Source organism: Thermobia domestica, chromosome 5, assembly GCF_964235325.1.
Source record: "Thermobia domestica chromosome 5, izTheDome1.hap1.1, whole genome shotgun sequence".
NCBI classification, from domain to species: domain Eukaryota; kingdom Metazoa; phylum Arthropoda; class Insecta; order Zygentoma; family Lepismatidae; genus Thermobia; species Thermobia domestica.
The window spans coordinates 162702988-162719748 of record NC_137458.1 but is presented as its reverse complement, the minus strand read 5'-3'; the positions used below and the strand labels follow the sequence as shown (position 1 = coordinate 162719748).

Sequence of the window (16761 nt, the reverse complement as noted above, 5' to 3'; positions counted from 1 at the left end):
ACGAGAATAGGGAATGGCGGAAACTTCATAACGAGGAAGTGCATAATTTATACGTTCACCAAACATTGTTAGGGTTATCAAGTCTAGGAGGCTTAGGTGGGCATGTCATATAGCTAGAATGGAAGAAATTAGAAACGCTATCGAAGTTTTAACTGGAAATTCAAATAGGAAAATGACCATTAGGAAGACCAGGCTCAGATGTGAGGAAAATATTTAAATGGTTCTCGCAGAGATTAGAATATAAAGTAGAAACTGGGTCCAGTTGACTAAGGACAGAAATCAATAGAGAGCTTTTGTAAACGCGGCACTAAATCTCCTGTGTCCATAGGCCATACAGCTGTATTAAGTTGTCAATATATTTAGCTTCTTTTTATTTGACAGAAATGTTTTAAGGAACTAAAAAGTTTTTCTCTAGTAAAGAGGATTTCGATTCAAGGTTTCCACAAATTAACTATTTGCGTTAATACTAAAACAAATTTGGCGGTGATTTTGATATAAAATGGCACCCATACTTTCTTTCAAATTATATCTATATCTATCTATCAATCAATATATATATATATATTCCTGTTTGTATGGGCGCCCTTTTAGTAGACTTGTCCACCGCCCTCATGAGTATCCCAGCACGGGCCTGCCTAGGGCTGTGCATGAGACAATATTTGATGGTGTCTCGTCTCAAAAGTGAGCTGTGAAAGTAATGTCTCGTCTTGAAAATTGTATCTTTTTCTATTGGAAGACATACTATGTTTCGTCTCGAATCTCAACACGAAAATTCTGTCTCGTCTCGTTCTAGCGCAACATTCACCAGCTTTTCCCGCGTTGAGTTAAATGCTGCTGTTATTTCTGGAGCTGGTTTGCGTTTATCACGTTTGTCGATCACAAGAATAAAATTACTTTCTTCTTCAATAGTATATCGCAGCCTTGCAGAGTGAAAACGATCGCAAAATGACCAGCTTCGTTTTAGTGATGGCTTGCTTCACACACAGCGTGTACTGATAATCGACATTTTTTCTTTCGCAATTTCGCCCATCGTTTTCTTTTATTGATGTAAAATTACAATTTGGGCCCTTACTCCATTACTGTTTTTTTACGACCTATTCAAACTTACTTTCAGATGATTTTGATTACCAATATCGAATTCTTCAAATAGAACGCACACACTGAAACAGGAGTAAATTTGAATAAGGGCGTAACTAACAATTCTTCAATTTTTCAGGAAAGCAGAAAAACAAACGCCCTTATCCAATTAACCAACGTGTTCGCACACTATTTTTTGGAGACAGGCGTTCGCTACGGAGCAGAGATATTACCTTAACAACCCGTAGATACATACTGACATGCTCAAACTTGCTGAAAATACATGTATCTCATTTTATCGGAAATAGGTCGATACGCCCTTATCCAAATTACCCCTTCACCCTGAAAACCAACTTGTTTATTATTATTATTATTATTATTATTATTATTATTATTATTATTATTATTATTATTATTATTATTATTATTATTATTACACGAGCCGCTCAATCAGCATGTATAATCTTTGTAAACTATGTTTCACATTTGATCTGACAAGGAATTATAATACGGACACATTTTTTACTATTAATTAATCATTGTATACAAAATACTTATATACAAGATCGTGTTCGTAAACCTTTTGGTGGTAGTATACATTAAACTATGGAAATATGTGTTATAGTTTCTTCAGGCACTTCAAACATTATTTTTTTCTACTTTTATGTAAGTGATTACGGAAGAAGCAGAGGAAGAAATATTTATCCTCGGTGGTTACTCATGTTAAAATTTAAACGTTGGAAAAATCAAACAAAATTACAATTCGAATTCGTTATTTGTCGAACAATTTACTTGAAATAGCTAATAATTGTTCTAATACGTATTAGAATAAAAACGAACTGTTCAAATAATTATTTGCATTTAAAATTATCAAAATAATTTTATTACACCTTGAGTTAGAAGGTCAAAAATCATCTTAACATACATGTAATTATCTTGCAACCGTCGCTGTTTGCAACATAAATAATCCTTAAGTTTACCTTCTTTGTCTCACCTGATGCAATTGCAGACAATAGCCACCATAGAAGGAGTGATGGAGCCAACATTACGGATTGTTACATGGTAACTGCTGCTTCGGATGACGTCATGGCTATTCAGTTATTGCTTCTGTTCTGGAAGCCCGTACTTCTTTGGTAAACTGTAATAAATATTATTACAATGAGTGCTTTTCTCCTCAACAAAAAAGTTAAACTAATTATATGCACTAAATGTATTTTGACTCCTGTGACAAGTTAGTGTAAACAAATGAAAGAAATAATGGACTAAAAACTTTTCGTAAGATGCAGGTAACTAGGCTTGCTTACCAGACGAGAAATATTTTTAAATTCGAGTGGAGACGAGGAATTTCACGAGACGGGCACTACTAGCTCACTCAGGTCCTAGATCTCAACCATTGTTTTAGTATTATAAGATTCACACCATAAACACTATAAATTGATAAAAGTTACTGCATGAACGTAATGAAGAACATTTATCAACGTTTAAAGATATGCAAGTCTTTACACAATATACTACAATAATAAATATGGTTTAACTTTTGTTCTATCACATCCTTCGTGACTTCTAGTGATGCGGAAGGATCCTGATAACTTCTAAATGAAATTAAGAAAAAATGGAGTATAAATTTCATACGCAAATTTACAAAACGAGCCTACTTTGTTCTATAACAATAAGTGTTGAAACCGGAAATGGTTAATCTAAACCACTTCCGGTTTGAATAGAGACAACAGAAAACATTGAATCTATTCTTGGGACGCTGAATCGATTGCAAAATACTGCATCTCGATATCTCTTATCGGTTTTTGTTCTATAAACATCATTATCGAAATCGGAAAGTGTACTAAATTTCAACAACTTCAGGTTTTGGTAGAGTGTTGCGGGTTGTGACGATATGCTCTCTTGAGACCTGCAGGAAATCACTTCTCCCTATTTAATACCACTTTGTTCTAGGGTGATAAGTAGAGTCCGGTAGGGATGCGCACGAGACGAGTCGAGACAGGATTTTCCTGACAAAATTCGAGTCGAGACACGGCTCTTCCAATAGAGAAATATACATTTTTCGAGTCGAGACATCACTTTTAAAGCACATTTTCGAGACGAGACAGCCACAAATCTTGTCTCGTGCGCATCCCTAGAGTCCGGATTTCCATGCACAAACCAACCCCGAAATATGCACTAAAAATATCAAAAATATGCACTAAAATATGGATTAAAATTCTTTGGAAAAATATCAAAAATATGCACTAAAATATGGATTAAAATTCTTAGTATATGTGCACTGAAATATATACTAAGAAAATAAAATTTTAATTTCTTTCAATTATATATGCACTGAAATATATAGGGCTACTAAGAAAATAAAATTTTAATTTCTTTCAATATCTTAAGAGCCTCCGTTGCAATGGAACTATAAACGTCTTCCTTAGATTTTCTTCTGTAAACTCTCTACGTTCATCTGTGAGAAACGTTTTGTAGATCGAAAAGGAGCATGTGAAAAACGTGAATGCTTAAGCAGTCAAAAGTGAATTTACCTAGGATTGTGAGCAACAAACCTAACGCTTTTATTATTATTTTTTTTTCAAATAACAAATTTTATTCTACATCTGCGTTTACAAAGCGATTTAGTTCACTTTAAATATAATCTATCTTCTTGCTAGATATCCAGCAATAAAATTCGGAAATATGCAGTATCCTGCAAAGTTTATGAAATATGCATACACATCGAAATTCACTCAAAATATGCGCTAGTATATGCGTCTCAAGTGAATCGTTGCAAGTCCGCTGGAAGGAAAAAACGTACTTTCATATGTTTCTGTATGTTAATATAAACATGCATTTTGGACATAAATCCGGGCTGTAGTGATAAGTATTGAGACCGGTAATGGTTAATTTGAACTACTTCCGGTTTGAATAGAGGGTTAACCACAGTGTTGCCAAACACGGCAAGCGAAATTACACACACCTTCCGTCCAAATTGCACAATTTCACACCAACTGGAAGAGAGTCCACACAAAATTACACAATACATAACTACCTATCTATTTATGTCTGATGATGTACACACTTATACGTACATCGAGCATCCATTGTTCAAAGATTCATCGTTTGATTTATTATTATTATTATTATTATTATTATTATTATTATTATTATTATTATTATTATTATTATTATTATTATTATTATTATTATTATTATTATTATTATTATTATTATTATTATTATTATAGAAAAATGGTCACCTTCTTCTCGTTCAATAAAAAACATCCCATCCCTCTCATTCACTCTGTCGTTCATCTGTTTGCAAACTGGCATTTTCTTGACAAGTGGTGAGAAGACAAAAAAGATTTCTTACCCTCTCCGCCTTATGTTTTGGCCAGCATCGAGGGTCAACATTCATTCATATGATTTTGCTTGAACAAAGCGGCTTTGCTTGGCGGCGCTAATAGTCATGACACCAGCTTCTGAAAAACAAGAAGTGAGGTACAAGGAAGCAAGATAGGTTTTATTGCGCCGCCCTGGAGTCAGACGTTGACGCTCGTAGTTTTTAGAAGGCAATTTTCAGAAAAAATGGAAATAATGAATATTTGAATGGAACGAACTTTGCAAAAATCACTAATGATCAAAATTTTGAATTGTGCCAAATACACACAAAGTGCACACAGATTGGCAATACACACAAAATGCACACACAGGACAAAATTGCACACATTTTGTGTAATTACACACACATTGGGGACAAAATTGTACACATTTTGTGTAATTACATCCCACCATCTCTTACTGACTTCGCTCTGATCCCTATCGACAAACGGACGAACAAATAAAGCCGTTGTATAAGAGTACCGCATAGCATAATTTGTAATAATAATAGTAATAATAATAATAATAATAATAATAATAATAATAATAATAATAATAATAATAATAATAATAATAATAATAATAATAATAATAACAACAACAACAACAAATCTTACTATGTATGTAACATTCCCCACGGCACGGCCCTGCTGATGTACAAAATGGTTTTCATATATATGCATAGGAGTTTCAAACTAAAAATATTTTAATGAGAAAAAGACATGTTTTTCAAAGTCTAAATTATCAACGAATCGTTAATGTTTTAAAACTTATATTAACATTAAGAATTTAATTGTTAATGTGTGTTTTTTTCATGTTGTTAATGGAGAACGACTAGGACATGATCGTGGAAAGTGAAATTAAAGATGTGTTAGCTATACCGAAAAAAAACACATAATTCTCGTGAAAGTGTCCCAAACAGTTAAACAAGCAAGTAGTTCGAAACTAAGTTAAATATTACTTTAATTTGGGCTACATATTCATATCTGATCATTTTTGTGTGTATCATGAACTATGCCTTTATAACTGATTATGTTACTTATTTTTCAAATGTGTATAAAATCATCCGGTATTGCAAACCATTTAACTGTTATGGTCATAGACGTTTCCAGTAAGTAATCTTTCGTAAGATAACATAGTATTTACAATCAGTGTTTTTGATACCACCACAGAAAGATGTTAAAATTTTAATAGGCCTGGATTTATCATAAACTACATACTTTAAGCAAAAATAAGTTATTTTAAGATATTTTTAGTGTTGCCCACGAGACGAGACGAGACAGAGATTTTCCGATATAAACAAATATTTTTCGAGACGAGACAGTCACTTCACCTTTTAAAGACGAGACGGCCCCAAATCTTGTCTCGTGGGCAACACAACTTTTTATGTCATATCACACCCAGGCCATGTGAGTTTGTGGAGGAAAACATGGTTTTCGTGAGTTTTCTTGGGATTATCCCGTTTTCTTCCACAGTCTCATTCCACTAATTTGTTCATAATCATTCACTGTCATTAATCATATGTCATCTATAGACTAATGGGCGTAACTGTGGGACTTAAATGGCATTCATTTTAGAAAATACTTATAACACTTGACTAATCTCTTAATGACTTACAGAGAATTGTTAAGACCAGAAACAGAGTATGACTGGCAATTCTAAATAGGCTTACTGCAAGGGTGTCAATGACACTGTAGATTTAAAAGAAAGTAGCGATATACGGAGTAATAGACATTATAACCTATAATAAGTTTACTTTTCTTTAAAAAGAGAGCTAATTAGAAAATATAACGTCTTTATCTGTGCTCTGCTATACTCAGATATGTGTCCTTGTTATGCGTAAGTTTGTTCCCTGTGAGGGCACATATTGTTCGGTAACACCTTAGAATTGTGTGCAAATAGTAAACTCTAAAAAGAAAAGTATCGTACTCTGATGTAGAAAGCAAAAAATAACGCTGGATTTAATAATTCCTAATTATATCTTAACAGAAATCATCCAGGCCAACGCTCGTCGTATTCTGGGCTATAATAATTTGTGGGCTGTAACGTCCTTTTTAAAAATCAAGGTTTATTGTCTTCCTTATCGTAGAACTTCCCTTTCACACAACATGTGTCAAATGTATCCTAACATAGAGGCTGATCCGTTTTCATCCGAACAATTTGCAGACAGTGGCATCTGCCAAACCGGATTTCACATAGCAACAAGACTGCACGAACACATGTATCAGTCTCTTAGCTATTGTGTAACGGAGTGAAGGTGTTGTACCGGTCAAAGTGGAAAAGTATCACTGTATCTTTCCCACTGAAAAATAAATCATTTCTCGCAGAACAGTGCTGGAACAATTGCTTTATGGTAGAACAGGCCACAAAGGCGTCAGTGAAACTCACGAGGTTCAGTGAAGAAGATTCAGAATATAGCGGTCTATGAGAATATATTACCGCAGTGTATTATGGCCAAATGATTACATGTATCCGAATTAAGAGTGAATCGTGTAATCCATCAATGATTAAGGCTGGAAATAGTTCACAAGGCCAGACTGCATGTGTTGACCTGAGCGAAAGGACAAGACTAGAAGACTATACGAGCAGCACCTAATAATTCAACGTAGGAAATTTGTGGTGACAATGGAATGTATCTAAGTGACCTTGAAAAAGTTTACAAAGATGTTCATGGAAAAGGCCAATGAAATTTTGTGGGTCGATGCAAAGAAAGTATCTTGAAAGATTTTCATGGTTGTTGTTACTGTCTTTTGTTACAGGGGAAGGCTCAAGTTCGTAAGTTCGAAAAAAATTCAAAATGAATGTTGCTTATTACCAAGAAGTGCTCTATCCCCAGCTTATACTGACGAAATAACACCATTATATGGCGATGACAGTCATCGTGTGTAACTGTACCAGGATAAAGCTTCAAATCAAACGGCAAAAACATTACTCCTCTTCTACCAACGTACGGCAACTGCAACTTATATCCATACATTCCGTCCCTTGGATTACTGTGCTGAAAATGGCACATTTCATCACGTTGGATTCGTACGATAAATTGCCTCTGGAAAGTCTACAAACGGGAGTGAGACAATAAACTACTGGTACAGCTGAAGTGGAGACTGCAATATCGTGCAATGATTACATTGGTAGCCATCACATCAAGCATGATCGATGATGGCGGGGTGGGATATGTTAGGTACAATGGTGATTTCAGAAAATTTCCTTCGGGAGGTACTCAATACACAGAGTTGAAAGTGGTATTGCGGAAATACTGGTAATCCACTGGTAATTTAGTAGCAAGATTGGAAAATTCCCCAGGATGAAATTTCTCCCCGAGCCACTTGCTGCAATCATCACTGTTTAGGTAAGCAATAACTCCAATTTGTTCGCGTAAAAGAAATCAGCCTTTGTAGGGTATTCGTCATTTGATACAGTTTATTGTGTAAACTGGACCTCTCAATAGGAATTAGTGATGATATGAGTAATATTCAGTGATAATACGAGTAAAAATAATAAATAACATTCTAAATTGTATCTATAAGTGAAATATCTCGATTGCAGCAGAAACAACATTTACACACTTTTAATTGCCATAAGCATTATCTATGTGTCTTCCAAAAAGTTTTCTTTTACAGCATCAAGTCTTCATTTAATTTTTTTCACTCTCTACCGCTGGAATCATAACTGTGTTCTATGCGCGCATCAGTTGTCCTTTTCACGTCACTCCATTCTAAACTACATTTCTTATATTGTTACTTAAATAAACAACATTCTGTTCCTAATCAGTTAAGAGCTCGTGCCTCCACTTGAAACTACACTCACGTAGAAAAGAAGTCTTTATTGATACAAGCGGTTCAGGCTTTGTGCTTTTTGATACTGGCAGCAAAAGAACTATTTTGTAAAAGGAGGCGCCATGATATGGTGGATAGCAAGTGTATAAGAAACTCTTGAGAGCCCAAGAGCTGCTTCGTTGATATTACACTCTTGTCTGTTTGTGAAACGTTTAAATTTGGATGCTACAAGTGTTTCGGTTTTAAGTGACTTCTCTGCTTCATTAATCAAAAACAGTATTCTTCCTACAATGACTCAGAGTAGACCCCAGGAAACGAAAAGAAAAAAACGTGCTTGGTGATTTGGCCAGGCTCACCTTGCCTGAACGGTACAGATGATTCAAACTGAAGTCACTTTGTGATAACTCTTGCTACTCGTAATGCTATTATTTTGTCTGCTACTTAACTATTAAACTTCAAGAGTGCACTAATGTAGCTATCTAGTGGAACAAAGCGTGTTTTCACATCAAAGTTACTACTAATAATACTATACATTGTTAATCTCCAAGAAGACAGACACAATGTTCTATAAAAATCTGAATGTGATTAATAAATATTCAGGAAAATATGTCGTATATAAAATTGAGGAGAAGGAGCGTCTACATCATCTACCTGTTTCAACTGCAAATAATCGAGACAATTGGAAATTCTCAGAAAAAAATAGACTATATTCGGCAAAATTATGTATTTTATGAAGTAATTCAATAAATGAAGTAAAAAATTAGTCGAACTCGAAACTTTGCGGAAAATTTTCTTATAATATCCAAACAATTGTACCCACAGTTCTCGAGAATACTTGTTGTGCTCTGTCCGCCATCTTGGAAAATGGCGGATATTTAAAATTTTACAAAAATATACAATAACTTACTTACTAACTGACCTATTGTCATGAAACTTCCAGTAAATCAAAAAGAAATACACACGAAATCTAACAATGATAATTTAGTTTGTACATTTTATTTTAGTAAACGGAATACAATTAAATATTTTTTGGAACACATGAAAATATATTTTGCGAAATAGCTCTAACACTGTGCAAAATGCGCAGATTCAATACACAACATAAAAGATAGATGGAAAAATTATCCTTTCATTTGATACAAATTTAGTTGCAATTGACAAACTGTAAGGAAGATATGATCCTTTTCTAACAACAAATGAATAGTGCTTTGCGAGTTGCATAACCACACGCTCATCTTATCAGAATTAGATAAGAAAACTGAAATTTAAACTGCACAGTAATTTATAACTAGTTATAGTATGTAAATAATTAGTTTCACAATATAAAAACATTTCATAAAATAGCTTGAAATCCGTATTAAATTTATTACATCAAAGAAAGTATAGCTAGGCAGATAATACATTAAAGCTTATAAGTTTTTAGCAAGTGCACTCTCACTGAAGTAGTTTAATTATTATTATTATTATTAGAATTCCTAATTATGCTATGCATGAGAGTCACTAGTCTTATAGAACGTCCGTCCGTCCGTCGACTAGTATCAGAGCAAAAAAGGACCGACATATCGAGAAGTGTTTTCTTTTCAATCGATTCAGCGACCCAAAAATAGATTCCATATCCTAGGCCAATGGTTCTCAACCTAATTCCTATAACGATCCTCATTTTATCACATCCTCTTGCCAGCGACCCCCTTATAATTTCTGGTTTATAATAAGCTTGTGTGGGATTTTTAATACACCTAGTGCGGAGATCTCACGATATCCATCTATTTCCATAATAGTAGAATCCATTTATGTAGTGGATACAGTAAAGATAATATATTTCCGATGATGAAAATGCTGGTTCAAGATGGATATTAAACCCCTTCATTGAAGAGGCCATCAAAGTAGCTGATCTAAACCCTCAACTTCTTGACCAACTAATAGAATTATCCTGCGACAATTCATTGCAACTAGTGTTTTGTAACGAACACTTGGACACGTTCTGGCTGAAGAAGAGAGAACAATATCCTGGTCTGGTAACTGCTGCTTTAAATGTAATAATTCCATTTACTACATTGTATCTGTGCGAAAGTGGTTTTACTTTCATGGTAAGCACTGAAACAAAGACAAGAAATCGCTTATTAGTTGAAAATGACTCGATAATGTGCGTGACGAAGATTGAACCGGACATTGCTGTACTAGTAAAGTCACACCATGCTCAGGTATTCCATTAGCTTTAAATTTTAATTGTATTTCAATTTGTACGTTTCGCTGCATTTGCATTTTTCTGGTATTTCAATATGCAGTTCTCATTAGTTTCATATCGTATCTCTTTCATTTAAATTGAAATTAAACAACTCTATACCTGTTGAAAATGTTTGGTATACCTATTTTTTGTTGTTCTTAACAGTATGTACAAAAATACGAATATGCCTTCAGAACAAAATTCAAAATATTTAAAAATATTTTCCGGTATTAGATTCTAATTCTATTTACCTCTTCTTCTTATCTTCGCGACCCCTATGAAAACCTCTCGCAACTCCGCTAGGGGTCGCGACCCCCAGGTTGAGAAACCCTATTCTAGGCTAACCCATTATTCAAACCGATAGAGATAGAAATCAACGATTTCCGGTTTTCACGTTTATCTTCATAGAACCAGTACGGTAACAGGTAGTGACAAGTTGCTTTTTACGTGTCAAGAGAACGTATCATCAGAATCTGCAACACTTTGTCGAGACTGGAAGGGATTGAAATTTATTAATAGTTCCGGTTTCAATACTGATTTCATAGACCAAAACCGGTAAAGGATACCGGAAATCGCTTTTTGACACCGTCTTTATATATATATATATATATATATATATATATATATATATATATATATATATATATATATATATATATATATATATATATATATATATATATATATATATATCCCTTGAAAGGTGGTGCATAATGAACAAAATGGAAATAGCAACAAGCAGATTTTTTAAATGGATTGAATACCAAGAAGATGTTTAATCTGTGATTTTATTCCTCTGTTGTAACCGGAAATGATAGACTAATTACCACTTCCGGTTTTAATGTCAATCTCCATAGGGCAAAAATGACAGTAAGAGATAGTGAGTAATGGCTTTTAGGGGTTTATCATTCAAGGAACAGTTTCTATCTTTGATCTTATTTCTCTATTCAGGTAGTTATAAAGAAATGTACTATTTGAAGTTTACGTCTATAGTTTGGAAGTATATAGTATATTATTATTATTATTATTATTATTATTATTATTATTATTATTATTATTAAGATTATCAATAAATTAATTTTTACTTCTATTCGTTGTAAATTTTATAGAGATGTGTATGTTTTTCTATGGCTACTATACAGATAGAAACAACTTAATCTTTATGCCATTATTTCTGCGTACAAATTTTTCTCTATCATCTTTCAATCGAATCATATGTGTCTGTATCCACTTTTACGCTCAACGTCAGAAATTTTCATTAGTTTTAGTTATTTTGCTTTCTATTTGATTGATTGATTGATTGAAGAGGGATTAAGTAGGATATTTGTTTCCGTCACGAATTGATTTTTGCTTGCTTTTTGTTAATGACATTGATTTTCTTTTATGTATACGGAAAAAAAAGAACAACTAAATTAAAGTAAGGGAATATATATACTCTTACCGTGAATAAATAACATAAAGTTTATTTTAATTTTATTGTCTTCTTTTTTCTTATTTTTGTTTGTTATGTATTAAATATCTCTTTTCAATTCTGAAACTAAATGAGACATAAAAATATATCTTTATGAATAATGCGCATCACATGTTCTCATTAGGATCTACCCAGCTCTTCTTCTAAACACCTCTAAAAACAGTGAGCCGAGAGCTATTTAGGCAAATGAGAGTTCTTATTTTTTTTCTTTATTGTATATGTTAACATTTTGTTTTGTTTTCTACTATGCATATTTCTAAGTATATTGAAAACTCGTTGGATTGTGTGCAAAAAGCGCGTTAATCTTGACCAAATAAACACCTAAATGTCACTCACTGATTTCGGTTTCATAGCCGGTCGGAAGCTCTTGAGAAAACCTACAATAGTGAAAGTTACAATTCTAGAAACCTTCTCTATAAAGTTACTGAAGTCATTTGATATATGAAGTAATGAATGATGGTTAATAATGGATAAGAATTTATTTCCTATTATTACGACTATTATAATCAGTTCCTGAGATACACAAGCATTTCTTCTCAAGACTGGTTCATGTTTCATTGCCTCCTGAACCTGGGCGGTTTTAGGATTTTAATTTTGGGTAGGCCCACTCCCTCGCTTATGGATACATATACACATTTGATTGATTAGTGGCAGTAGGAAATTATTTTTACAGTAGTGGTTGACGCTATTTGTTAAATAATTATCTACCATTAATATAAATAGTAGAAAACATATGTACTTTTTATTGTATCTTATAATGTTTATATATTTGTGAAAATTTTTGGGTAGGCACGTGCCTACCCGGCCTACCCATTAGAGCCGCCACTACTCCTGAAAAGTTATGATTGTGATCTGATGAAAACCTTGTATACCTTGCATACTGAGACGAAACTTTCAAACTTCAGAATAGATATATTTATCACAATTCTTCCAACAAATAAGTAGAGATTTTGTATATGAGTACTTGAAGTATTTGTGACATGTTTATTACTTGCTTATAACTAGTATCAAGGGCAAAAAAGTGAAATTTATTAAACTTGCGTAGTTTGGTTTTATAAAGACCGAGTTTCAACAAAAGCAGTCATATGACTGAACACAAAAACGTCGAACATGTTGACTGTTTAAAATTCTTAAGGGATTACAAGGCATGAAAATGCCTCGTAAACACAAGAGATATGTGTCAGCGATGAGAAGAAACAACCAACTCTTTAAATGCCCATCTATGTGAGAGGACGTGGCATTATAGGCAAATTCAAGTTGTTGCTTTTTAAACACACATCCGTTCTTTTTTAATTCAGCACGTGAGCCCTTGAACTAAACTATCGTATTTCAACTCTGGTTCTTATTCATATGCTGTTGAAAAATGAAGTTAGGGAGATGAAGCATCCAGGCAGTTGTTATTAAAGGGTGGAGCCATGAAGTCTGGTATATCTCCATGTGTTGTAGCCAGTGTTTCTTAGGACTGTTAAAATATATATCATCGGTATACCGGCATATTTGTAGATAATCAACTTTACAACATTCACCAATGATGTAAAGTGAATTTCCTATTTTACATTTTATATGGGGTTTCACATTATGCTTCCTATCTTTTTTCTTTTTTCTTGTAATTAATTCACCAAAACAATAAACACGTTAGAAAATTACCTATTTAATACTTGCAACAGAAAAGTTATTAACGGAATCAACATTTGTTTTCAAAAGGTTTCATATAGTGATCATGGCGTTATAAACTGAGCACTCAGACTTTTAGCTTTTAACAAAAGTAAGATTTCCCGTTTGGCCTACCCCTAGGATTAGGATTAGGAATTAGATTTTTGGGCTTTCGGCATCTATGGCCATTTAGCCCGTCACGTATGAGGAATGACGTTCCTCAGCGATCAAAACTATCCGAACAAAGGGAAGGAAGGGAGCGGCCTGGGACCTACATGTTAGTTACCATCTCTGAATTTGCCTTGTGTGAATGAAGAAAGCCCAGGAAAACCTCACTCAGGATTGCTAGCCCGAAAAAGCTTTTACACTTTTTCGACCGAGTGTCTCCACCAAGAATCGAATCCGAGACTGTTCGCACCAAAGGCGAGAGCGTTAGCCACTTAGCCTACTCATGTTTCGCTCACGGCTCTACCGGTAATTTATATAATCTCTATTCTCATCTTAGATATAGGCAAAACAGGAATTTCCTGATTGGTCTTTCCTATTCCGCCTAATTTACCAGGAGAGGGATATTCACTATTATAAGGACTATTTTTTGTAGAATTTTCTCCATCTTATACAATCAATGCTTTAATAAAATCCCAAATAACAAGATTCTTCAGCGAAATTATTTCGATTTATTACCAATTTTTCTAAGAAATTCTACGTTCACATGTTAAAAGCCAGCGTTTTTCGAGGGAATATTTTTTCCCATGCTTTTTACAGTACATGTTTTAATTTCATGTTTTATGTTCCACCACCCAATTTACATTCCTGTCCTCTCCTTTTATAATATCATGTGAAACAAATTACATTGTAACAGCGTACTTAGTGAATATTGATCGATACTTGATAAAAACTACGTGCTGCAATACTCATCATGGCCACCACTTTTTTTTCTGTAACGGGACTTAGTTTCATCTCTCTTTCAATTTGTGGTATCAGTGCTCTTTTCATTTGAAAAACTGATTCATGAAAATTGAGATGAATATAAAGCAAAAAATTCCTAGTACATTAAGTGTTCCTCTCCCGGAAGATTAGGCGGAACAAGAATAGCCGAAACAGAACATCTAAGATAGTATATATATATATATATATATATATATATATATATATATATATATATATATATATATATATATATATATATATATATATATATATATATATATATATATATATATATATATCTTATATATCTTATACCGAGCAAGGGTGTAAGGCAAACAGAAGTGAATGAACAAAAGATCTAGGCCTATTATTAATTCGAATGAAATCTTTCAGTTTAACGTCCACCATTATTTCCTTTAGGCTAAGGGAGACGAATGATTACGATAAATGAATGATGAAGGAAGAATTGATTGAGTGAAATTGTGGGAGGAAACGAGAATATCCCGAGAAAACCTACCAACACAATGCTGTCCATCACAAACCTACTTGGCCAGGGGTTGAACCAGGGACTCTACCACTGAGCCACCATGCCCTATAATTATTAATTCATTTAATGGTGCTTTATATACTTTTAATATTATTATTTATTGACTAAATAAATCACTAATTTCAAAAATGTTATAGGAAATATAATGACAATAATAAGCCTTCAACAAAAGGAGCAAAAATACTCATTAAATATGGGCCAAATATCGCTTCCTTTAAAGTCAGCATGCTTCCAAAATCGTGGAAAAATTAATTTCGAATGAACACTTATACTCTTTAGATGGTAATGAATAAAAAAAAAGAAAAGAAAACTGAATCAGATATAGTAGACTAAAGAAAGCTGTGAAAACGGAAAAATTTTAAGAAAATCTTCGTACATAATGTTTGTTTACCACAATATCCACATATGCTAGATTTAGACATAAACGAGGATATCATATACTAGAACAGAGCACTGTAGTAGTGAAATCTGCTCTCTTAAAAAAAAAAAAAAAAAAGTTATTTATTTCGGCTGTTATTTATGTCAGTTTCACTCTCAAACGTGCTACACTGAACAATGGCATCCTTTAATTACTTGTAAATATTTGAAAGAATTTGCATTGAAACTTGTGGAGCTCCCTCGTGGCTATATGGTTAGCGTACGCGTCTTTGACGCGGTAGACTCGCGTTCGATCCCACTGGGAGCTTATGTGATTCGGATTCCACTTTAAGCTGCAGATCCACGTCCTCATATAGCCTCGATGCTGAAAGGGACACTGAACTTAAACCCAATTCAAATTCTTGAAACTTGTAGATTATTATCCTCAGAACCTCGCGGTTTTATATAAATCTCTTACCATGCTTAAAATGGTTGAAGCACGAATTTAACACAACGGGCCATTGCTTCTTGGTGGCTACTTGATTCCAATGCATGCTCAATTCCACTCACCCTTATTTAATGAGATTCCAAATAATTCCTTACATCTTTTAAGGAAATCTTTTCTGGAATGATTCCGAAACACATATTTTTGCATACAGCAGGTTAAGTTTTAAACAAGAACATGCCTCTTCACGTGTACGACTAATAATTTTGGAAATATTCAGCTTCAAAGTTAATTTTTCCACGCATTAGGAAGCAACCAGATCCTATAGGGAGAGTTACTCGAACCATATTCAGGAGTTTTATTATTATTATTATTTGTTTGATAAGGTATTAGGTGGTTTGATAGTATTATTTAATTGTTCGTCAAATTAATTATCACAGTTAGGAAACATGCAAATTATAAATAATTCAGGAGCACCTTGTAATAGGACATGCAGCATGAAATGACACCCTTTCGATACCCAATTAGCCCTGTGAGTTACATAAATCAGATCATATATGCTAGCAAACGAAGATAGAAAAATTGGAGGAATGTAAAATAATGGAAACGGAAAAACTCTCGTATATAAAACGGACACAATGTTATTTGCTACAAGCATTGCTATCTGGATTGAATTAACGAGAGATTAATTCTACTACTAACCTACTGTGACTACCCTTTGTTGAAGTTTTGAATTTGACGAGTCATCACAAATTATTGTCTGTCTGCGTATTTGTGACTACTGTATTAGTTATTAATGTCATACTAATATACAGTACGATATAGTATAATAATTTATCACATTCAGATCCCAACAAACACAGACGGAATTAAATTATAGGAACGGATGTATTTGCATGTTCATCATAACTTGCCAAA

General features: G+C 33.5%; 1 protein-coding gene across 1 annotated transcript in view; it reads right to left on the bottom strand.

The window, feature by feature from the left end:
• LOC145686225 (uncharacterized) overlaps window positions 1-16761 on the bottom strand; it is a 149638-nt gene that overhangs the window by 75044 nt on the left and 57833 nt on the right. Inside the window, exon 2 of the mRNA XM_081759298.1 lies at window positions 2072-2215. Coding sequence (XP_081615424.1) covers window positions 2072-2123 — 52 coding nt within the window. The 5' untranslated portion in view covers window positions 2124-2215. The remainder of the gene's footprint in view (window positions 1-2071; window positions 2216-16761) is intronic.